General features: G+C 33.1%; 3 protein-coding genes across 3 annotated transcripts; 2 read left to right on the top strand and 1 right to left on the bottom strand.

Annotated features, from left to right (window-relative positions):
- Window positions 1-40: 40 nt before the first annotated feature.
- On the bottom strand, window positions 41-3,457 carry LOC133184175 (mediator of RNA polymerase II transcription subunit 9-like). Its single transcript, XM_061319084.1, has 2 exons — window positions 3,386-3,457; window positions 41-257 (listed from the first exon to the last, which is right to left on the bottom strand). Exons 1-2 carry the CDS (start codon window positions 3,445-3,447, stop codon window positions 41-43), a joined length of 279 nt encoding a protein of 92 aa, XP_061175068.1. The 5' UTR covers window positions 3,448-3,457.
- A 192-nt stretch (window positions 3,458-3,649) lies between these two features.
- On the top strand, window positions 3,650-12,880 carry LOC133184176 (VPS35 endosomal protein-sorting factor-like). Its single transcript, XM_061319085.1, has 25 exons — window positions 3,650-3,676; window positions 4,073-4,163; window positions 4,706-4,891; window positions 4,977-5,106; window positions 5,560-5,768; window positions 5,974-6,058; window positions 6,315-6,392; window positions 6,493-6,637; window positions 6,978-7,071; window positions 7,182-7,259; window positions 7,613-7,782; window positions 8,127-8,238; window positions 8,469-8,585; window positions 8,727-8,780; window positions 8,931-9,074; window positions 9,190-9,275; window positions 9,541-9,621; window positions 9,759-9,921; window positions 10,070-10,147; window positions 10,492-10,606; window positions 10,894-11,033; window positions 11,236-11,401; window positions 11,815-11,933; window positions 12,147-12,293; window positions 12,459-12,880. Exons 1-25 carry the CDS (start codon window positions 3,660-3,662, stop codon window positions 12,555-12,557), a joined length of 2,904 nt encoding a protein of 967 aa, XP_061175069.1. The 5' UTR covers window positions 3,650-3,659; the 3' UTR covers window positions 12,558-12,880.
- Window positions 12,881-14,290: 1,410 nt separating this feature from the next.
- LOC133184177 (aconitate hydratase, mitochondrial-like) lies at window positions 14,291-23,643 on the top strand. Its single transcript, XM_061319086.1, has 21 exons — window positions 14,291-14,393; window positions 14,809-14,874; window positions 15,155-15,234; window positions 16,158-16,224; window positions 16,377-16,448; window positions 17,157-17,276; window positions 17,586-17,678; window positions 18,099-18,168; window positions 18,928-19,016; window positions 19,176-19,326; window positions 19,577-19,681; window positions 20,266-20,357; window positions 20,496-20,601; window positions 20,825-20,982; window positions 21,079-21,337; window positions 21,676-21,881; window positions 22,033-22,130; window positions 22,325-22,418; window positions 22,517-22,649; window positions 22,990-23,111; window positions 23,306-23,643. The coding sequence occupies exons 1-21, from the start codon at window positions 14,364-14,366 to the stop codon at window positions 23,444-23,446; spliced, it is 2,352 nt and encodes a 783-aa protein (XP_061175070.1). The 5' UTR covers window positions 14,291-14,363; the 3' UTR covers window positions 23,447-23,643.
- The last annotated feature ends 1,763 nt before the right edge of the window (window positions 23,644-25,406 follow it).

Here is a 25,406-nt window from a genome sequence, read left to right on the forward strand (position 1 = left end):
AATTGAGTATGTAATACTAAGTTATGTTCAAAGTCACTTCTTAACGATTCAGGTCAAATTGGTCGGAATTCTTGTACTTTTCAAGTAAAGCTGTCTTGATTGTTAGTTGATTTCTAAGAACATCAATTTGTTTAAGTTGCTCTGTTTTGCTGCATTGAATTCCTGGCATTTTATCCACAAATTCTCTAGCCTTTTCCAGCTTAATTTTCAGTTCTGTCATTTTTTGGTTGACAACATCATGAGATTCTTTGTCAATGCTGAAAAAAGAAAATGCATAAAATTCAAAATTAAAAACTCAAAATTAATGTAACAAAAATTAGTACATGTGTATTAAAAAAAATGAATGAGAATTCAAAAGCAAAATCTACATGGAAAACTCTCATCATGGGAAGTTTTTTTGGCATGACTTTAGTTGATATCCCAGTTGATAAAAACTAAATTCAAAATATCATTACATGTGACAAAAATTTATTGCACACAGATAATTTAGTATTCTTTAGATGAAAACAGATATGCATTGTATCTAATTTTATTGAAATATTTAAGGAATTGGTCCTATTCCTTTATTTAGTTGGAACAAAAAAATTGGATATACTCTATATACAATTGTTGATCATTTTATAAAACTATATTGTATAGTACTACAGACTCACTTGTGTTGAGGACCTCCAGAGACAACAGATCCTGACAAACTCATTATGCTATAGTACTGCTTGAATAAGATATGTATATGCGAATATTGATGTATCGTTTCTTAAAGATATTACCATGTATTTATTAATTAGGGTGACTTTGAATTCATTTATCTCTTGCTTGTTAATTGTTTTGTTAGTAGTATTCCATCAGGGGAAGATAACGTTTGACCACAAGCATAGATTTTAACAGAATTTTTATTTATTGTTAAAATGATATAGTCCTTCAGACCTGGTTTAACAATATCATTCATAAGCAAATTGAAGGGGGGGGGGGGGGTGTTAGATAATTCTAATGTACATATATATTATGAACAATTCTGAGAGTTCCACATGTCTAAACAATTTACAACTACTGCCTTGGCAGTACTGTATAGTATATGTGCGTTCCCCTGATTTAAGTATGGTATCTTTTAGTTAACCAGCAAATTTTAAAAAGTTGACATTCCAATGCCATATAACCTGATAACGTAGGGCTGTTTGTAACCGTTGAAAGGTAAATAAAGTATCAGGAATACAAGTAAAAATGGTAATTAGATATCATCATCCTATAATAAAGGAAATAATACCCGAAATGAACGACAAAAAAACTTTGCCGTAAATCAAAGGGTTTTACAATGATTGGATCTGAATGTAGGGTAACGGGTGGGTTAGCACCAATAACATGTTCCCTCTGAGTGGTTTCGCAGCGAGTGGTTTCGCCCTGATTATATCTGTTACCTGTAATTAAAAGGTGTCAAATTTTTCCCCTTGTGTATTTTGGCAATTTGCTATGACAAACGTTTGTGGTTTTTGCATATGTGCTATGGAAAAGGTTTTTATTGTATATAATTAAAGTGATCTACATGGCACACCTATTTGATTACGTTTTTAATGATACTAATTCTTAATTCTTAATAATTCTTATTCTACTTTGATCAAACTTTGAAAAAAAGATGGAGAATGTCAGAATATAATTGAAACACTTAAACTAAACACATATTTTATTTTAACACAGCTTAATTAAGTTGTTTTTTTTTTTTTTTTCCGTGTTCAGGATTTTTTAAAGAAAAGTTCGTATCATAGATCTGTCGTGAAAATTGGACTGGAAATAATTATTTATTAGCACTGATCGGCAATGGTAGACAGACATCTCGGCCCAAGGACACCTTGGCCCAACATACTTGACACCTCAGCCCTGACAGGTCAGCCCAAGATTGTTGACACATCGCCCATATAAAAGACACCTCAGCCCAAGCAAAATTTTATGATGGATATAAAATAACAGATTAACCCAGCGTTTGAATTGATATTATTATTGGTGAAATTATTCTTTCTGACGATATATCGATTTTTTAATTTAAAAAAATGGGGGGCTTTGATAGATAATCGTTCTATTTTTCCAACTTTATTAGATAGTCTTTCATTAACATCTATGTCTTGTGGGAAATGTAATTTTTTTTGTGGCAATATCATGGTTGCAACTGCTAATCTTGTATCCAAAAAAAAAGAAGAAATGAAAGTAATTTTTTTGTTTATATAGTTCTATATATCGTATAAAGAACTATGTTTAAACATGTCAAATAAATTGCATTATTGGTTTGTACTTCATTGTATGATTCTCTTTCTTTCTTTCTTTTCTTTTTTCCTTTTCTTTTTGAAAAGCACACGTACTTGCTTTGAAACAAGTAGCCTGAAAAAAAATAACGGGCTCGAACTAGTTATAAGCGACAATAATAAATTTATGAATGGAAGTGTTTTTCTTAAGAATTAAATGAGAAATATTGAATGGTTGTAGGCCCCTAAATGTCTTTAATTACCGTCTCCCAATTAAGTCTGCTCGTAATTAACCCCCTGTTGTCATCAATATAACACACACTTGACCCTCCAAAGGATGCGCCGAGGCATTTTGTATGCTTATCAATTAGCACTTTGAATATCGTCAATGTGCTCGCGATCGATGAAGGTCTTCTTTAAAAAAAAATTGATAGTTTATTCATGTACTGTTGTCATCAATATAACACGCACTTGACCTTCCAAAAGATGCGCCGAGGCATTTTGTTTGCTTATCAATTAGCACTTTGAATATCGTCAATGTGCACGGGATTGTGGAAGGTCTTCTTCAAAAAAAAATTGATAGTTTATTCATGTACTTTTTTAAATCAATATTTAATTCAATTCTCAATATTAAATGGAAAAAATATATTTCATAGTAAAATTTTGCGTGGGCCAAGGTGTCTTATGTATAGGCCGACCTGTCTTAAATCTTGGACCGAGGTGTCTGAGCCGAGATGTCTTTGGGCCGAAATGTTAATGGGCCGAGGTGTCATTTGGCCGAGGTGTCTGACATTCTCAGCAACTTATAACTGAATTTAATTAAGGTGCTCAATAATTATATTAATCTAAATACTCATTAATCAAACGACTTTGCTTAAATAAACATCAAGCACACTGTATGTTTGAAGAAAACCACTTGGGGCAAATCACAGGAGTTCGCAATTTTATCAATAAAGTCAATAAAAATCACTCGATTGACCAAGCCATGAGCTATGCGTTAGCATAGTGAACAGGAATGCAATGCGTTTTTGGAGAAATCAACCAATTTGCTTTTACCCACCGCTTATTCAATACAACTCGTCAGCATTCATATCAAACAACATTTCTCTACTAAAATTTGCTTTCTGACCCTTATTAGTGCCACGTTATAAGACTACCTTTTTAATACATCTCCAATTTGTTGAAGAAAAGAGAGTTCGTTTTCTCCCGCATCCGCCATATGGACGTAACAGGTGTCCTTAGTTTCGGATTATAGTAAATGAATAACAAGTTATTTATATTAGTTAACAAATGTAAATTGAGTGTGTGTAAAGTATTTTTATTAATACTGGCAGTGTCCACGAATTAATAAAACTTTGGTTTATCAAAATATGATAAATTCTGACAAGTACGAAAACAATGCAGTGAATTTCATGTCATGTGACATTCAAAATGGCTACCTACGAATGGTATCTTAAGCTTTTGATAATATCTTTTATAATTATCTCATCAATTATCCGCTTTAGACACATAGCATCTAATGTCAGTTTATATGATATAACAGTTTGTGTACCTGAAAAGGAAAATTTAGTGTGAAAAGGCCCTTGCTTAAGATAAAGAGACTCCATTGATTAATACGCCCACTTTCATCTTTTGAGAAATTGATGAATCAACACAGTCTTCATCAACAGAGACTGTGCTGACTCATTGAATTCTCAAAAGAGAGAAACTGTTAACCAGAGAAATCCAAACACATTGTGATGAATGTCATGTTATTAATAACAGTTTTTTTCTCTAAATTATTTCATTTGAAAGGATCTCAGTTATGGTCATACAAAGATATTTCATTGGTTATATCTTTACAGGCAACCGCTGGAACGAAATTACGATTTAGAATTCCAGAAAAAGTCATTGGTTCCAGAAACAGCTCCATCACATCCTTTACAAAGCATCACTGTAAGAATTAAACAAATGAAAATGAACTAAAAATCGATCATGTCAACATTTCATTCTTCTGATAATTTTTGTGTCACCTGCTAAGCAGAGGGACATGTAGAGATTACTCAGTTCTCTGCTTTGTAATCAATTACATGAGTACCTTTTGATCTGCAAGAGGAATTTGATATTATGCAGATGTATTGACATAGAAGAAAGGTCTTTCTTATGCTTTATTTATTAAAGCATAGCTATGCTTCATGCATGATATAAAGCAAATTTTAATTGCATACATGTATCTAGGACCTTTAAAGTGAACATTTAGCCTGATGTATTAAAAATGTATATATTATCATTTATCACTGCTAAATTCTAGTATGAAAATGTTAACTGCACTTGAAATGTTTGGCATATTCTATATGAATATCATGTCAAGAGCATGCATAAATTTCCATAGTTTTTACTGATATTGTGACCCTGGCCTTTAATGTACTCTAAAAATTGCTATTGCAGGAGACACATTTGCTCCATAAAACAGTCATTTTTTGTATTTACTAAATTAGGTTACAGATGTGAAGGCAGACAAGAGAGGTACCCAGATAAAGAAAAAGTCAGAGGATGTAAAAACAGCAGGTTTTGTTGACCCATTGAGCATGGGACCATTAGCCACATCTTTTGAAGGGTCAGACCCATTATCACAGATAGCCTCACAAGGAATAAGCCAAGCACCACGTGGCACCAGAACAAAGGTTAAATTTATGTTTTCATCATTTCTGTGGAAGAAGATGATAATTATAATAAGAAAATGTGCTGGAATTTGTATCTGTCTTTCAGTCTGAAAATGGGTTGGATGAAACATTTGAACCATGGTCAACAAAGAAAGCAGGGATTCTCACCAAGTATACAACATCAGAAAAATTGTCAATCACTACAAGTTTTCTTTCATCTGCAGATAAAGAGAAAAGTAGGTCTACACTTTGGACATGTACTAAATGTCAGCACATGTTAAATGAGTTTTGCAAAGAAATATCTTATTACAAAGAGGATGGTAGCATATTGTTCATGAATTCCTAGAAACTGTTAATTATATATAGGATCTCCCATGGTTTGTGGTTGGATAGGATTTTTATCCAAATCATATATTTTTATCCACAAGCCTTGGCGAGGGGTTAAAACACACAAGTTGGATAAAAAAATCATATCCAACCACAAACCATGGGAGATTCTTTTTATCACACGTTTTACACAGTTATTTCATGTTTAACCACGTTCTCTACATGTAAATCCACAATATTTGACTTGATCAAATTCACACAAAAACCATTGTGACATCACAACCATGGATATGAAAATGATATCCTATGAATATAAAGGAGTAAACATGTGATAAAATCTGATTTGGTCACTTTGATTACAGTGGTGATTAAAACACATGCAAGCACAACAGTATCTGATAAAGTTCGCAATCGATTGGAACAACTGGATGATTTTGAGGATGGCTCAGTGCAGGAAATGTTAAATCTTAGTCAACAGGATTATGTCAAGAGAATTGAAGAACTTAATCAACAACTGATCACAGCCTGGGAAAATGACCAGAGAGTCAAAGCTCTCAAAATTGCCATACAGGTATGAAAGATAGGTTAAAGTTGAGATGACCCAATATTGATAATCAAATTAATTTTAAATTTATTTTATAGTATTATACTGTATATTGTTTGTATGGTTATTTTACTTCGACAGATAATAATGATAAAATTTATATAGAATATGAATTTTATCTCTTTGATTTTGAAATTCCATTCGAAGTACATATATAATTTGCATTTTTCAGAGTGCAAAACTTTTGTCAGATGTATCTGTAATACAGTTCTACCCTAGTAAATTTGTGCTGATCACAGATATTTTGGATACATTTGGTAATTCTTAGTTCATTATTTGATCAACATAGAGGTGAACAAAGAATGCACATGCGTACCACTTTATTGCATGTTTCAGACAGTTGCTTTGCTCTTTGTAGCTCTGATTGCAGAAATTTTTAGATTTCTATTGGTCTTTGATTTCTCTAATACATGTATATCAAATGAAGTGTTCGAATAATTTTTTGCATAAATTATTAATACAGAAATGACTGACCATCATTACAATTTTTTTTTCAATATTTATTGGTTGTAGGTAGACTTGTGTATGACCGTTTGAAAGAGAAAGCTATGTACCTTCCATCGGGAAGTGGAGTATTAAGACCTTTACCAGGTGGGCTACCTAGTATGATCTATTGTACAGTGAATCGTAGTTAGCTTACTGATGAAAACAGTACTTGGAAACCTTTTCTTCAGCAAGCATTTATTTCCAGATAATTTCACTCCTGAAATGGTGTCAGAAGGTGCCAAAGAAACCTGTCGGAACTGGTTTTTCAAAATTGCATCTATAAGAGAATTGATACCAAGGTTTTATGTGGAAGTTGCCATTTTGAAATGTTACAGTTTTTTGAATGCTGGGTAAGTTTATAAAATTTCCAAAGATTTATCTGAGAATTTATTCAGTTAATTTGACAGAGCATTTTTAAAAAAGAGATGCTGTGAATCTTGTCTAATTCAGATGTTCCGAAATCTTGCCTAATATGATGTAAACATTAAGACCCTTTAATAAATTCAATTGCTTAAAATGTTGTCTAATTCGGCAAATTTCTTTGGAACCAGTGGTGTCTGGAATAGGCAAGTTTCACTGTTCATCCTACTATGGAATGTTTGCCTTTAAAGCACAAAAGTTATTAGACTTTGGTTAATAATTAAGAATTTATTGAAAACTTCCTTATCTGTATTCTATCATTTTCTTTAGGGAATACAATGAGGCTTTAACTAGGCTGGCAGACATGATTCGAGGGATTGGTGATCCTCTGGTAGCCATATATGCCAGATGTTACTTAAGCAGAGTAAGATTTTTCTGCATTTCTTCACTTTCTGTAGCAGTTACATATGTGCATGTATTTCATGAGATAATTTTGGATCACCATGTTTTACACCTTCAGTTAACCCTTTGTAGGTTGGTATATTGGTAGCTCCTCAGATACGTGATCATCTGATGCCTTGTTTTGATGACTTTTTGTCAACTTACAGTCAGGTTTGTATCTATGGTTGCTTTGTTGTTCACGTCTGTTACAATACCTTTTATACAATATATGGAAGGCTTATTTTCCTCCTTTTAACATCAAAAGAATTACAACTTCTCAATATCCGTAAGAATATTTCCATATACTGTAGAACACTAAATTTTTGCGACCCTTATTTTCTCGATGTAGACAATTTATTAGCAAGACAAAATTTTCTTGAATTGTTGTTACTACTCTATATAATCTTAAGAAATATTATTATAAACGAGAATGATATTTTCGCAAGCACACCGTCTCGCGTAATTATGCGAAAATAAAGTTCTCACGGATAAAAAGTGATTTACAGTATGGCTAATTTGTTCAGGTTCAGAGTGACACAGTACAGAACACCCTGGCTGTACAGAAAGTAGAGATGCCCAAGTACCTGACTTTGTTCTCTCCAGCACTGGACTGGCTTCTACAGTGTCTGGCCAATAAATCATCAGAGAAAACTCTGATGGAAGTACTACAGAAATCAAAGAAGCATTGTAATAGGTAAGGTAAAAAGTCTAAAGTTAAAATAACATGCTATTTCATATGAAGCAAGTAAAAAAAAATATATAAAATATTAACAATGCATACATGTAAGCTCTAGTGAGGTTTTCTGATCACCATATTTTGGGCTTCTGTCTGTTCTGATGATCCTGTTGTTTTTGATTCATGTACTTTAACTAAAATATAATTTTATTCTGAAGTCAGTGCTTAATTTGTGCATATGTGTTTTATGATTTGCCATGAGTAAACTTCTTCCAATTTATTAGTTATGATTTATTGACAAAAAATTTCTGGAGTAAAATTATGCTGAAATACAGGGCATAGTTCAATCACATCTCTTTTAGTGCTTTACTCCTGAATTCCATTATCTCGGCCTTCAAGCCTGAGTTTGTGGCAGTCCGTGCTGTGCAATTTACTGAGATGATAAAGGAGTGTGAAGAAACAGGATTTCCAAAGGTATACATCATTCTCTCAAAACATTAAATCACTCATGGTAGTCTTACATCATTAAAATGACTTAAAAAAAGAATCTTGAAATAACATGAGAGAACATTTGAGAAACTCAACTGTTTGTTTGTTCTATTCTTTTAGGATATTGGTAGAGAGTGCCTAATTTTTTTCCCCCTTGTACTCTGTTGCTGTGATTTTCTGGAGACTGTCACCTTTATAGTATTGTGTCATTGTAGCATTTCCTGTACCGAACACTGGGGCTTTGTCTTGTCATGGCTGAACCTCCCGAAGATCAACAGCTGGCTGTGTTAAATGAGGTCTGGAAAACTGTGATGAAACTTAAAAACCCTGGGGTAAGTTGTGTCTTAGGACAGTGGAAGTAGATCAGGCTGTTAATTTGATTTTATAAAATGCTTGATTTTTATTGATAAGTAGGGTCAATTTTAGAACAATTCAAGGTGTCTCATGTGTTTGAATGACATGTATTTTTTCAGGATTATATTGGTTGTTCAGAGATCTGGATAGAGTATGTTGTAAAACATTTTGGGGTAGGTAGAAAAATGAAAAATATTTTTTTGCCTATGTTAAAAAAATTGATTATAAAAAAACTTAAATGGATTTGATAGCATTTAAGATCTCTTGGAACTTGACTGAGCATGAGTTGAGCAGTATCTCATATCCCTTGTGTTGTTTTGCAGAAGAAGGAAGTGAACAAGATTTTAGCGGACATCATTAAACACATGACACCAGACAGAGCATTTGAAGACTACTACCCTCAGCTTCAGTCTGTGGTCACCAAAATACTGGCACACTTGCATGATTTCTCTGTTCTCTTTTCTATAGTAGGTTTTAATTATGTAGTGCAAATATTAATTATTCATTTCATAACAGATTCAGGATGTAATTTATGAATCTATTTTATTTTTTAAATTATTACGATATTGTGATTTTTTATAGGAAAAATTTTTACCATTCATCGATATGTTTCAAAAAGAATCAGTTAAAGTAGAGGTCTGTAAGAACATCATGGAAGTGTTTGTAAAGTAAGTGTCTACTATAAGTGTTCTAAAGGAAAACCTCAAATATTTATTTTATATAGTCAACAGAAGTGTAGCCATTTCATACATGAATCCAGGGCTGTGCTATAGATCTTAGCAGCTAGTCTACTAGACTAGATATCCTCTATTAAATGCACTGTATAAATTAAGGCTTTTTATCCCTATATGGTTCAAGCTGCAACCTAGAACTCACCCCAGGACTTTAATAGATCAACAATTATTACAACATACTTTTAATTTATTTTTTTAGATATCAATTGGAACCAACTAATGACCCTGTGATAATTAATGCCTTAATGTTCATTTGTAAAACCATGCATGATTCAGTCAAGTAAGTTTACAATACTCATTTTGAAGTGTTCAATATCGAATTAAAAAATAAATTGAATAACTTTATGATGTAGCCTTTTTTCTGTTTCTGTAACGTGCATTCAGTTTCTGTATTTTGCGTTCTGTTTCATCTTTCAGTGCTTTAACACTGGACGATGAGAGGAAGATGATAAGTAACCTGATCAGTGGATTTGTTTGTAACATCTCCTTTGGGAGAGACTTTGAACAACAGCTTAGTTTTTATGTGGAGTGTCGAGCCTCATTCAGTAACTTGGATCAAGTATTGGTTCAACTTATACAGGTCAGATTCTCTTACGTTTGTGTGTGTGTTTTCCGAATTGTCACTTCAAGAGTCTGCAAAACATATTGAAAAGTAAGGGTTCTTGAGTATTTCCTTGGATAACCTTTTTACCAAGATTTAAAAAAGTGACTTTTGTACTTTTTTCTAGAATGTAAACAATCTATCCATGGAGACTAGAAGAGTGGTCAAGGGGAACCACTCCAGAAAAACAGGCAATTTTGTCAGGGTATACTGAACTTTTTATTTGATCTACATGTAGAAAATACCATATAAGTGGAATTTTTAGTGAGACGCAAATTTAGCGATTTATCCTTAAAAATCAGTATTTAATTTTAGCGAGAGGTAATTTTAGCGATTTTATGGTGCATAGAAAGATAACGGTTACCTCTAATGCGTAATAAATTGTTAGCAATATTTAATTTTAGCAATCTCAACACCCGTGCTAAAATTGCCAAAATTAAATCCTCGCTAAAATTTCTGCCTATACGGTAAGGCATTCATTTTAAACATATAAATATACCATGATTAGAAAAATGGCATCACTGACCAAAATTTGGCCCTATTTTTCAGGCCTGTGCTGCCTACTGTTTCATCACCATTCCCTCTCTGCAGTCCCCGATGGCACAATTACAACTATATCTTCTATCTGGACAGTGTGCACTGTTAAATCAATGCTACAGCCAAGGTGTGTTGTCAATCATCAGTTATTCACTGATATACACTGTACCATGTGACAGGAAGTTAGCAGTCAGCTGATGTTGGCATCATTATGCAAATGTAGTCATCAATCTTGTGAATTCATAAAAATATTTTCTGAGCTATTAATAATCATGTTTTAGGTGGGACACCATTAGATTGGTGTAGCTTTTGGTTCTATGATTTTTCTTAGGATGTAGAGCTTTTTTTGTAAAATATTATACTGGGTATATTGTATCAAAGAACAGTGTATCACCATTGAAATGGCATTTTCAGCTGATGCTTTCTATAAGGCCCTCATCTCTCTTATTCCGGATATTCCTAAAGTTTTAAAAGTTGAAAACAAAGCTAGATCAACTGAGCCATTGCTGGTGGAACACATCTATAATTTCCTGTCTACATTACTAACTGTTCCTGTAAGATTTCATGTTCCTTTTTAACATGTGTAAGAAAAAGAAACTATGCTTTATAAAGATATTCAAACTTTTAAAAGCTCTAGTATGAGAATTTAACATGCATGTGTACACTAAGATCTATAGTTTTATTATCAGTACTTCAAGGAGATACCTGTACTTTAGGACAAATTGTTGTCATATTCATGGGAATGTTAATTTATAGGACAACCCTGATGCAGGGGTGCTATACTTGTTACGTGGCCTCCTGAACATCATACAGAATTATACATGGGAGCCACAATCAGATGCCAAAGTTTTGGTGTACACCAGGGTCCTAGCCTTATTGTCAGCCATGAGTCAAGACTCCTACATCTATCATGCAGACAAAGGTAAATAAGATATCTGTTTGTCTGTACAGCAAATCTGCTTACCAGATAGTGACATTTGTAAACAGAGAACACTATCCTTAAGAGTGGGAGAGGGCTGATAAATGTTCCATGCAGGAAGAACTTGTTTTTAGTGAGAGTAGAGGATGGGATTTTATATCTTTTTGATGGTAGAGATACATGTAAATGTACATAGAGTAATAATTGAGTGAAAAGGGTCCTATAATGGGTTGTGGATATAATTTGGACAGAGAGAACATTATACAATTGTTCTGAGAACAAATGAGAGAAATTAAACAATCTTTTGTACATGTATTTACTAGAAAATGAAAAGGATTTTCTTATTTGCAGAAGTTTTGTGGAAATTTAAAGGATTTTAATCAGATCTGTTATACTGTTTCATTTCTTTTTTCCAGTTGATGCCAATGATTCAATGTATGGATCAGACCCCAAATTTCTGAATGAAATAAAGACAATGTGCAGCACACTGGTAGAGGAAGTTTTAAACCATCTAAAAATGCTAGCACAGTCTGGGGTCGGTATAATTATATTATTTTTGATCAAAAAAATGTATATTACAGGCTCACTTTAATGGTGATTTTTATGTCTGAAATGATTTCTTTCCATAGTTTAGAAACAAAGAATATGGAAAGGGAGGGGGGAAACATAATACATGTATAAACATTTTCAGAAACTTACCTTCATATTTAATGAAATTGTGAATGGACTTGGCTCCTCTTTTTTCTAGATGCACAAAAGACAATGTACCATTGCCTTGGAGCTGTTCCAGACAATTATTGCTCATGGAGATATAAGGGAGCAGAGTTTATTTTCCCTGGCAGCTAAACTTTGGGGACTAGCACAGAAGCAGGGGGAATTGGACACCAAAACCATGGTATAATTTAATCCTGACTAATGCTTCATGCCATAGTGATTAACTGTTGTTTAGATTACATTATATATTTTTATTTTAAATCAGCTTTTTATCTTCCATAATGATAAAGATACCGTATTGAAAAATATACTGATTAATTAATACATTTACATTATCTTTATACAGGTTCGAAGTTTAAATGGAGTCAAAAGTAAAGCAACGTCTACGTCCATAAGAGAATACTCAGAGCTTGCAAGCAAGCTACCTCTGGAATCCAGAACTTAGTGCTTAGATCAGTCAACTTATCCAAAGTTTCCAGTTACAGGACTCGTGTTTCTGTGACACCGAGTACTGAATAGTGATCAAATGTGGAAATTTCATACTTAACACTGGTGTTGAGATTTAATTGCCATTTCTTCAATAATGGCAACAGTCCACTTTAATTGTCTTCCAATACAGTGTTAATAAACATGAACAGTATGATTTTACAGAAGTACAGTGTAATGTGCATTGCAATGTGAATAATTTAAAAATCATCAGTACATTTACTGTATATACATGTGTCAATGAATGAGCATCAGTATAAATATAAACCTAGAATATTCATAGTTTTGAGAACATTGTTTACAGAAATAATTTTTAGCTCACCTCAACAAAGTTGGGAGAGCTTATGTAATACCCTCAGCATTGGCATCCCAAGTTAAAGTTTTTGGAGCAGATTTCTTTTCAAATACTTCTATGCCCTATATTAATCAGAGATGCATGGAAGATGGTTCTAGTATGTTTCATTGTACCAGTCAAGGTTTCAGATGCTGCAATTACAGCTAAAGAATGACCAGGTTAATGTGTTTGTAGAAGGTCAAAGTTTTTGGAGCAGGTCTCATTTTCAAGTTACTATAAGCCTTATATTGACCAAACTTGCATTGATAATACATCTAAGGATGCACACTATCAGGCTTGCTTCAGATGGATCTGACCTGCATTTTCTGGATGAGTGACCAAGTTTAAGTTTTTGGAGCAGCTTCTTTCTAAAGTGACTAAAGAAGAGAATAGAATAGAATTTATTTGCCAATCATGGTCCCACTGGGGGCATAACATAGATACAAGCATACTTTGTAACACTCAAGAGGACAAGAAAATACATGAACATACCGCAATACAGAACATAAAAATACTAGATGTTGAAAACAGAGAAGTGATGAGTAATTTGAATTATCTCCCTTACACCAGGAATTTTCCAGATGAGTTAAAAGGTTAAAGTTTTTGTGGCAGGTTCATGACCAAGAAACTATAAGGCTTACCTGAACCAAACTTGCATGGATGATGCATCAAGAGATGCACACTACCAGATTAAGTTAAGATTCTGGATTGACCTACACTTTCCAGATGGGTGACCAGTTAAAGTTTTTGGAGAAGATCCATTACCAAAAAACTATAAGGCCTATCTGAACCAAACTTGCATTGATGATGCATCAAGGGATGAACACTCTCAAACTTGCTTCAGATCCTGGATTTGACTTACATTTTTTTGAATGGGTGACTAGATTAAAGTTTTTAGGTAAGTCCAATCAGAGTAATATATAGGTCCCTGATGATGATGAATAATTCAAATTCTATGTTGTAACACCCCCCCCCCTTTTTGATATTTTTTAAAATAATTTTTTTAAAAATAATTTTCTTTATTTCTTTTATCTCTTGCTACTTCATTTACATGTACCTGATGAAAAAATCACATTAAATTACGAATTAGATTCAAATTCTAATAACAAAGTAGTTAAGGTTTTTTTTTTTTTTTTTGGGGGGGGGGGCTTGTCAAGAAATATCTGGGTTGGAAATTTCTTCTTCTTCTTTTTTATTTGACTGGGAGCCCCCCCCCCCCCCCGGCAAAAATTCCTGGATTCACACCTGTATTCAAATAATTAAAAAAAAAAAAAAGAAATCTAGTACTAGTAATAAAAAACAATTTATAAACACATGCAGACTCATTGAAGTACGACTTATCCACAGTTATGATCTTGAGTTACTTCCCTTGTAATCACTCTTTGATTTGTCCTTCACTGCTGCAGGAGAACTGCAGAGGAAAATAGAAAGATGGGTCTTCTACGGCACACGCTGAAAAAGGTACTTTTATTGTATATTCTAATGATTCTTTTTTCCTGGAACAGACCAAACCAAATTTAATCCAAGTCCATCGATATGTTTAAAATTAAGCAGTGATTTTAATTAAGGTCATGCATCGAGTTTGAAATGGGTTTAAAAATGTTTCAGTAATGTTTCTCAGAAATATTAGAATATTCGTATATTTGATACTATGCTAAATGGAGGAGATCTTACTTTGAACCTAATCATCCAGATTACGAAGGGGAAGTCAGTGCTCTTTGACAGTGTTAATATGGCTAATATCAAAACAAGAAGGCAAATGTTAAAACATATAACATATGTTTTCTGTTTAAATCTACAGTACTGTATGTTCCACTGCAATATAACTTGCTTATTTATGAAGAATTTTTTTCTCTCTAACATTATTCCATTTCAGGGTATTATGGGCAACCATGCCCAGTTGAGACTTTTCCATGGAACAAATGCAGCTGCTGCCAAAAAGGTAGAATTTTTTATATTTCTTTTGAGTATATTTTTCTGCTACATTATTTTCTAACATTGATTGACTGGCTAAAGTATCCCTGGTATTCCCACCCAGGGAAAAAAGATCAGGTAAATAAACATAGAACAACAACAACAAAAAAGTGTGTAATGCCTAATGAAATGTAAATTTTTCATAAATATTAATGTTTATATAGAAATGTTCATTATGACTTAAATACTACATCTCTGAATTGTATGAAATTGTGCCAGTCAGGAGGAGAATTTTATTTTTATTTCAGGTTGCCATGAGCAAGTTTGACCAGGATTCATACATAGACTATGATAAATATGAACACAAACTTAAAGTAGTCAGAGAAAAGTAAGTGAGAGATGATTTTTTTTTTAATTTCATTGAAAAAATTACCACTCAGAATTTTTACTGTATTTTTATTGCAGTTAATATATAATAATTCTGTCAATGTGCATAAGCAAAATAAGCTATTTTTGCTGGAACAAGATACTGAATTACTAAATTAAACTGTCACAGAAATATCTGAAAGGGTACTTCAAACTCTAGCAAGAGAGATATAGACTGAAAAATGGCATGTATATTTACATGACAGAGTAAGTATCACAATACCCCCTGAGAATTTTGGCTCCAACAGCATATTAAGTCCAATGTTAAAGTATTACTTGAGGGATGAAACTCAAGCAATTAACCAGTGAACATGATAGTAGTAAAATATACATGTATATAGTTACTGACTGGGCCCAAGGACAACAGCTTTGAGCAACAGTTCATTTGAGTGACAAACAAAACGATTTTTAACCACTCTGTAACTTTTTTCAGGTTTGTTTTTAATAAATGTACATGCTTTCTGGACTTTGAATTTTAAATACTGAATGCATACATTTATCACCAATTTCAAGAAAAAAATTAAACAGCTGGTTTATTTCTATATAGATATTTTGATATGAACAACAGTTAATAAATGTTAACATTGACAATAATAAAGGAATCAGTTTGAGGATTACAATGTACATAGCTTGCATAGCCAACAAAAAAATAGGCCAATCACTCTACAGATGGAACATGGTTAACATATCAAAGACTGTTGACTTGGTGCCAGTCAACAGATCAAGTATTGTTGACTGGGTACTGGTCAAGAGACCAGGAGTGAAAGAAATTTGACGTTTTTTTTAATTTAACAGTCAAAGTGTTGATTTTTAATTGTAATGGATTATATAGGAGAAAAAATAAAGGTGTTTACCAAAAAGTAATAATGAACTTTTTATTTGTAGATTGAATCGACCCCTGACTCTGTCAGAAAAAATTTTATATGGACACATAGATGACCCTAAAACTCAGGTAATTTTCTTATGTATAAGAATTAATAGAAAATTGAATAATCTTCATGTACATTTGCTTTCATGGTTCTTTTGAAGTGAATATTTTATCAAATAGTAGATCCAAATACACAAAACTGTAGGTTAACAAATGTATTTTTTTTCCTTTTAAAGGATATTCAAAGGGGAGAGAGCTATCTCAAGCTGCGACCAGACAGGGTTGCTATGCAAGATGCAACTGCTCAGGTAGTTAACATGTAGAAAAAAGTACCGGTATATAATTTCAGAGTGTAATTGCATTGTTTTAAAAGTTGCATATAAGAGCTAGGTTCACTTAATGCAAAGAATGGCCTTGTAGATATACATTTACCACTTTATTACCAACACCCTATGTCTCATTCCACGACATAAAATAGAGACTTATGCTTTCATTTCCTATAAAAAAATTTCCTCTGAGAGTCCAGGTATTTAAAAACAGGCTTTTTGAAATTACAATGTTGAATTTTGCAGAATATTTGAATTTGAGTACCTTTAGCAAAGAATTAAAATATGAGCACATCCCTTGATCCAAAAAAATAAAACAAATTTTATTATCATCAGAAACAGATCTACCACTTTAAAATTGCACATTTTGGATCAGAGGTTATGCTCTATACGGAATATTGAAAAACAGCTTTGATTACTGGCCCTTATTGAAGAAATTTTCAGGATATGGGAATAATGACACAATGCATGACGTCATAATGCATTGACTAGCAAGAACATGATGTCATTTTCAGTAGCTATGCAGTCATTAATGGTCCAAGTGATATTTAACATATTGTCAACTAAAACTATGCAGTTTTAATTTTTCAGTAATTTACAGGGCCATAAAAGGCGCTAAGTGAACCTTGCTCTTTGTCCTCGTGATCTATCAACAAGGTGTGAAATCCATTATATGGTTTATACTTGTAGATGGCCATGTTGCAGTTTATCTCCAGTGGTCTACCAAAGGTTGCAGTGCCTTCTACCATTCACTGTGATCACTTGATTCAAGCACAAGTTGGAGGCGAGCAAGATTTGAAACGGGCCAAGGTAGAGCTTTTTTTTTTCCAATATGATTTTGCATGCAATATCGCCATGTAATTTAATTTAGGCAGCAGTCCAAGTAACTTCCTTAAATAATGTTGTTTGTAAAGTATTCTTGCGAGTGTTTTTGGATGAATTGTTAAACATAAATAAAAGTCATAAATGTGAAAAGAAAAACAGCAGAAATATCATAAGATAGAATAGTTTTGTATTTCATTCACTAGTACAGTGGTCAGAAATGACCTACAATAATAACAAAATATACATGTACAGTAGCTGATTCATTAGTAACACGAGTCTTTTTGTTATCCACAGGACCTTAACAAAGAAGTTTACGATTTCTTGGCCACAGCAGGAGCTAAATATGGAGTAGGATTCTGGAAACCAGGCAGTGGCATCATCCACCAGGTCAGACTTTTCATTTCATGGCTTGGTGGTACATGTATTAATATTACATAGTAATACATGGGTGTGGTTTGTTTGTGTGATATCCTACATATATTGTAGATGTCCAGATGAGATCACAAACAAACCTAGAGAAAAATCAAAATAGAGGCTACAGGTATAGACTGACAGAGATATAGTCAGACTATGTATACTGCCTCTGACAAACATTTTATACATCCAGGACTATTCACAATGTGTTGAACATTTGATTTTACTTAGAGTAGTATTTATACCATAAATGTATGCTGGATTGTATATTTTTTATGGTTAAAAAGAGTTGATATACTTTTACAAATTAATTGTGTTGGCTGAATTTTTATACCCTAATGTTTTCCCATGCTAACTAATGAAGCTGAAATTGAAATTTCATCATACATGTAGATTGTTTTGGAAAATTATGCTTTCCCTGGAGCTCTTATCATTGGGACAGACAGTCACACACCAAATGGAGGTAAGTACTAAATTTTGGTTGCTGAGACAGAATGTAAAGGAGATGGGTTTTAATTGTATAAATATTAGGGATGTCAACGAGTACCCGGTTAACCAGGTGCTCGATCGAACATCAGAGTATCGAATACTAAAATCGCTACTCGGTTACTCGGATATATATATATTTTTTTTCATATTTCAAAAAACAAAGTATTTTCTTTTTTTTTATCAAAAACTTATCAAAAAGTGCAACTTCAAAATGATTTGTCCTTGTTTACCTTGTAATTAGCATCACGCACAGGTCTGTTAATACCCGCTATTGTCTGTGGCTGTGTATTTGTTTATAAAGTAATTACCGTGACCAATCACCTGGTACTCAGTTAAAAACAAAATCTTGCGCTTGTCTTTCTCTTGCGTTGATCAAATCATCTTCCTAAACAAGAACTATAAACCATTTCTAATTAATGATGCAATAATTGTTGTCTTTTGTGTTTATTTGAAAAATAAATTTTAATGCAAAAAATCATTTTCGCTTTGCTCGATGTTTGTGTACAGGCATAAAAAACGTTAAAAAATCATCGTTGGGGTTAAACAGGGCTTAACTGGTCTCAATAAAATTAACACATTTGTATTTTACAATTTTACCGAGTACCCGTGTACTCGATCGGAAAATCGTCCGAGTAACCGATTATCAAATATTGACCGATTTGACATCCCTAATAAATATAGGTCAGAGTGGTGAATAGTATTGAAAATATATACCAGTACATTTTATTTTTAGGTGGCCTTGGGGGTCTCTGTATTGGAGTGGGTGGTGCTGATGCCGTAGATGTCATGGCTGGATTACCATGGGAACTAAAATGTCCAAAGGTTTGTCATTTTTCAGCATTTCAAAATGTACAATATGTAATTGAGGCTTTTCCCTACCATAAACAATCCAGACTGTATCATGCTACCATATTCCTTTGTTATCATGGGTAAATAATGGCATTTTCAAAATACACAAGTGTCCTCCCCAATATGTTTTAGGTCATTGGTGTAAAACTGACAGGTAAGCTTAGTGGATGGACCTCTCCAAAGGATGTCATCTTGAAGGTGGCAGGAATATTGACGGTGAAAGGAGGAACTGGAGCTATAGTGGAATATCATGGCCCTGGGGTCGATTCCATCTCTTGCACAGGTGAAACATACACGTACATGTTCGCACGAGATATTATGTAATTTTCACGACATAATTATCTTGTTCACATGAGACATTATTGTATATTTAAGATTTTCTGAACAATTTGAATATGTTAAAACCTATTTTGGAAATTTCAAGTTTGAATGACAATGAAAAAGCCTTTTTACAAAATTGTTATTCCCATTCCTGATTCACACAGATGGGAAATTTTATTATAAGAATACCTTTTTTTTGATTTTTAACTTAGGAATGGGAACAATTTGTAATATGGGAGCTGAAATAGGAGCCACTACTTCCTGCTTCCCATACAATGGTAGAATGGAGGACTACTTGAGGGCCACCAATAGGAGAGGTAATTCAGAGAAATAGGCATTAAACATATACATAGCTGGCTTTTGATGCTAATGAACAAGAATGATATTTTTTGTGAAATAACCTGAATCTAGATAGATAAACAAGTACATATGACACTGTGATCTAGTTGTTTAGATGTACAAAGTGAATAGAATTTCGAAGACCAAGATACCAGATTTATTACTAGCAGAGCACTGGAAGAGTAAAATTGTTCTAATGTAGACTTCCAAATATTTTTGATAATTATGTTACGTTTTATATATTGGGATGATATTTTGTGTTTTAACTAGTATACTTTTGATTAAATTTCAATAATGGATCCAGAATGGGATGTTGAAGAACTTGTTAAGATCTTTGTTAATTTTTGAAGTTTAAACATTCTGAAAACAGCTCATAACTTTTTTTGGCTTCCCTATGAAAGATTTAGAATAAATCTTTATCTCATGTATTATCTCTCTGTATGTTGCTTATTTGGAAATGCAAAGCTGGACAAATTACATACCAACAGTGTCAAGAGACTGAACTTGCTGCAATGTTGTACAAATCAGAAAAAAAATTAAAATTTCGAATTTGATTTTACAGAGTTAGCAGACTTGGCAAATAGCTACAAAGGCTTTTTGTCACCAGATAAAGATTGCTTTTATGACCAGCTAATTGAAATTGACCTGAACAAGGTAAAGTTTTTATTTTTACCATTTTGCATACCAGTATATATTGTACTGTACTGTACTTTCATCTCAAAAATGTTAATACCAAATATTCATCAATTGTTCTACATCCTATAATTAATATATACATGTACAATATTGTAGTTAGAGCCACATGTAAATGGACCTTTCACCCCTGACTTGGCTCATCCTATTTCAAAACTTGGCCAGATTGCTAAGGAAAATGAATGGCCCTTGGATATTAAAGTTGGTAAGAAAAATTATACTGAGGTTGATATGAAAAAAATTATACATACATGTACATGTATATCTTTTGTCAAGTTATTGACTGTAATTTTCATTTTTTTATTTGGATTCCATTGAAATTATATGTTAACTTGCAGAATTATAAAGAATATTTTTAATGTATTTGTTTTTGTTTTTATGAATCAAAATAAGAAGTTTCACAAAGAATTTTCATGTTTTCCAAATAGGATTGATTGGAAGCTGCACCAACAGTAGTTATGAAGACATGAGTCGATCTGCCAGCATTGCTCGTCAGGCACTCAACAAAGGAGTCAAATCTAAGAGCTCATATACAATCACACCAGGCTCAGAACAAATCAGGGCCACAATTGAAAGAGATGGACAGGTAAACAAAGGAAACCTCTGATGTATTTATGTTTAATGTACAGATTTCATTACAAAGATCAGCAATTTTTATTTGCATGGAATCATATTTTTGTAGGCAGAAACACTTAGACAGATAGGAGGGGTTGTATTAGCTAATGCTTGTGGTCCATGCATTGGCCAGTGGGACAGACAAGATGTGAAAAAAGGAGAGAAAAACACTATTGTTACCTCATATAACAGGAACTTCACAGGTCGCAATGATGCCAACCCAGCTACTCATGCATTTGTTACCTCCCCTGAATTAGTGACTGCTCTGTCTATTGCAGGAACTCTTAACTTTAACCCAGAAACAGACAGCCTCACAGCAGCTGATGGTAAGAAATTTTCTATTCTTATGTTTTAAGAAGATTTTTTTTTTCTTTTAATATTTGTATTATATTTCACAAACTGTATTCAAATTTTTTTAGTGCTTGAAGGGATACTACCGATTTATGATTTTATAAATAGATGGGTGACTACTGAGTGACTTCTAAGTAAAATTTTCAGATACATGTAAAATAGAGTACAGCATAATTCCTTCTCAATAGCTTATATTCATTGAGATTTTTTTTTTAACAGTGATGTAATTTCTATAAACCAGTAAATTGTGAAAAAAAAAATTACTGGTATGAAAAAAAAAAATCTTTTTGAAGTCGCTATAAATATTATACAGGTTCAAAATTTAAACTTGAAACTCCTTATGGTGATGAGTTGCCTGCCAAAGGATTTGATCCTGGTCAGGACACGTACCAAGCCCCTCCTTCTGATAGCTCCAGTGTGAATGTCAACGTGGACCCTAAGAGCACAAGGCTTCAGCTTCTTACTCCCTTCTCTAAATGGGACGGGAAAGACATAGAAAACATGCCAGTACTTATAAAGGTGAATAATTTGTAAATTAAACAAATATGACATGAAGAGGGAAAAAGTAGATTAAAAATGAATGTTTAGATGAGAAATAATTGCTTAACCATTGATTTATATTTGTGGAGTGTAATGAAACTTATCTTACAATTTTAAACTGTCTTTGCAGGTTAAAGGAAAATGCACAACAGATCATATCAGTATGGCTGGTTACTGGCTGAAGTTCAGAGGCCATCTTGACAACATTTCAAACAATCTCCTGATTGGGTAAGTCTGATGATGTCAGAGTTTAGAAATTGAAAAGGATGAAGACATGGACATCTAAACACAACAAGAGTGTCTTTGAAAGACTTTAAAAAAATATTTTTTTTTAATTCTCAAGTTGGTGTTTAAAATCATAAGTGATGTATTATTTTCATTTGGAAAGTGAACATATGCATTTACATTTGTTTTTTATCTAGAGCTACAAATATTGAGAATGGTGAAGCTAATAATGTAAAGAATCAGTTAACTGGTCAGTATGGAACAGTACCAGAAGTTGCCAGACATTACAAAGTAGGGGTTTTTTTTCTTCACTTTGTTTTTGCTTTGTTTTGCTCTATAATCACACATTTTCTACTCCATATATGTACATGTATATTAACATTACTTAGGCTAACAATGTTCCATGGTGTGTGGTGGGTGATGAGAACTATGGAGAGGGAAGCAGCAGGGAGCATGCTGCTCTGGAACCCAGGCATTTAGGAGGAAGGGCCATTATTGTCAAAAGTTTTGCCAGAATCCATGGTATATTATTATAAAATGAATCAAGAGAATTACACATAGTCCAGTCAATTTAGTGAAATGTTGACCCAACGTCAAACTAATTGTTACATAAATTATTTTGTCATAAATTAAATTTAACGTTCAAAATATCTGCAGTAAAAAATCTAATGAGCGGGAAGCATGATTTTAATGAGCTATGGGAATTACAATAGAAAAGGGGCATAACTTTGCAAATCCAACCAATGTTTTGCTGAAGTAATTAAAAGAAAATTTATCTAAACTGATAATTGCCTAATATATATCAGTTGTAATGATGTATGGATATTTCCTTGATTTCTAACCTACATTTTATTTGTTGCAGAAACAAATCTAAAGAAACAAGGCATGCTACCCCTTACATTTGCCAATCCAGCCGACTATGACAAGATCCAGCCTACAGATCGTATCTCACTGTTGGGATTGAAAGACTTGAAACCAGGAAAGGTGAGTGATGAATGACTTTAATCATTAGGCTGCAACAAATTTATTATTGTAAAATATTCAAATGTACATGTTCTTGTACCTTATTATTCATACAACTGATGTTTGGTAGGCAAAACATCATGGAGGTGAGAATTAACTACTGGTACACCTGTCCATAATACAATGTACATGCAGTCTTTCTCATTATATTGTAGCCGGTTCAGTGCAAAATTACTCATGCCGATGGCTCCTCAGAGATGATTGAATTGAATCACTCTATGAATGAAGGACAGATTGAGTGGTTTGTAGCAGGAAGTGCCCTGAACAGGATGGGAGAATTGAGGGCCAGCCAGTAAAGTTTTCTGTGATCTGAGTTTTTAACATTGGACACTGATTATTCATGAAATGTTTTAGCAGCTGACATTTTTATTTGTTTGTGATAATCCACATGTATGGAAATGATTCTGTCTTCAGAATCCAACAATGAATTGATCAGATATGATTTGTAACATGTCTATTTATAGTTAAATTTGTTCAAATATTTTTTTTTTAATTCTGTTTTTTTTTTTAATTTTGGGTTTCACCTGCTAAGCCAAAAGCTCAAATGAGCTCTTCTGATCAAAGGTTGTACATGTATGTCTGCCTGTTGACTTATCATAATACTGAATTCTTTACCAGAACCTCTGATTTAGAACAACTTAGCCAATTTTAACCAAACTTGGCACAAAGTAGTGAAGAGAATTCATGTTTGAAGAAGTGAATGGTCATGCCTTATTTTAAGAAGAAACAAGAGGCCCTAGTACCTTAACAGTCATCTGAGTATAATACAACCTTGTAAAGGATACATGGAATTGCAATTTAATAATTATTAAATAAAAAATCAAATTAATCTGATGGATGAAGAGATTGGCTGAAAAGAAGAGAAATAGGACAACCAAGGTTCAGCAGAATAGTTAATCTGGTAAACAGTAACTACCCAGAAAGTAGATCTATTTTCTTGCCTATATGTACCAGTGCTGACAATACTCAATCACTATTACCAAACTTGTGAAATCCGAATTATTTTTGTGTCATTTTTATTCATGTATTTTTTTTCATAACCTTTACCCAGGTCATTGTGGCAAGTTCAAGGTTTATATGGGCAGAAAAAGTGTAAAATTCATGTCAGGTCTCTAATTTTCTAACAGAGAAACACTGGATGTCTATTTCACTCAAAGATTACTTGTGACAAGAGGATGTGTCATTTTCTTTTGATCAAGGTCATTCTTGCAAATTCAAGGTCACATTTAAAAGAAATTGCAAATGGGCACTTAAAAAAAATTGATGGGGTATTATTTTGTGAGCTAGCTCACACAACTTCCAGTTGCAAGTCCACCTGACTGTTAGAAACTTTAAAAGTACTTTTTGTACTATACCTTCAAAATGTGTGCATATTTTTTTCATCAATTTACTTCTTATATAATTACATTGATTGAATATATCATTAGAGAATACACAAAGGGAAATAACTTCTCTCATAACAAAGTAAAAATTTCCATACATGATCATAATGAAGCCCTGCCCTAAAACCTGACCCAGGGGCCATGAATTTCACAATTATGGAAGGAGCACTCTTGCTCATCATAACTTTACACATAGATTGTCAGCTAAATACTCAAGAACAGAGAAGATTTTCATAAAATAATGCATTTTCATTAAATGATCAATATATCCCTGCCTTGGCACCTGAAACCTGACCAAGGGTCCATGAATTTTACAAATTTGGAAGAGGTACTCTTGCTCATCATAACCATCTCTTATTTTCTGAATACTCAGTGGTAGAGATTTTCAAAGAATTATTTAAAGCATTGTTTACTATATGATAAATAGACCCTTACCCTATCACCAGAACATATACATTGGCAACAATATGTACCTACCCTCAATGCACATATTGTCATCATCCATCGGCACATTGTCGCTCATCAGTAAACTTTTTCTCATTTTCCACTTTTTCTCAAGAACTGCTGGGCCAATTTCAACCAAACTTGCCACAAAGCATCCTTGGATAAAGGGAATTCAAGTTTGAAGGGTCATGCCCTCTTTCAAGGGAGATAATGGAAATTTAGTGACATCTTTTAAAAATCTTCTCAAGAACCACTGTGCCAGAAAAGTTAAACTAAAGTGAAAGCTGTCTTATAAAGTTAAGGTTCAATTTTGTCAAAATCATGACTCCGGGGAAGGGTGGAGCTTCAATAGGTGATCCAAGTTTTACAAAGGAATATATAAGAAAAAATCTTGAGTAACAGGGCCAGAAGAGTTGATACTCGTGTGAAA

This window comes from Saccostrea echinata, unplaced genomic scaffold (assembly GCF_033153115.1).
Source record: "Saccostrea echinata isolate AGI-Se365-2 ecotype Australia unplaced genomic scaffold, CSIRO_AGI_Sech_v1 ptg000010l, whole genome shotgun sequence".
NCBI classification, from domain to species: domain Eukaryota; kingdom Metazoa; phylum Mollusca; class Bivalvia; order Ostreida; family Ostreidae; genus Saccostrea; species Saccostrea echinata.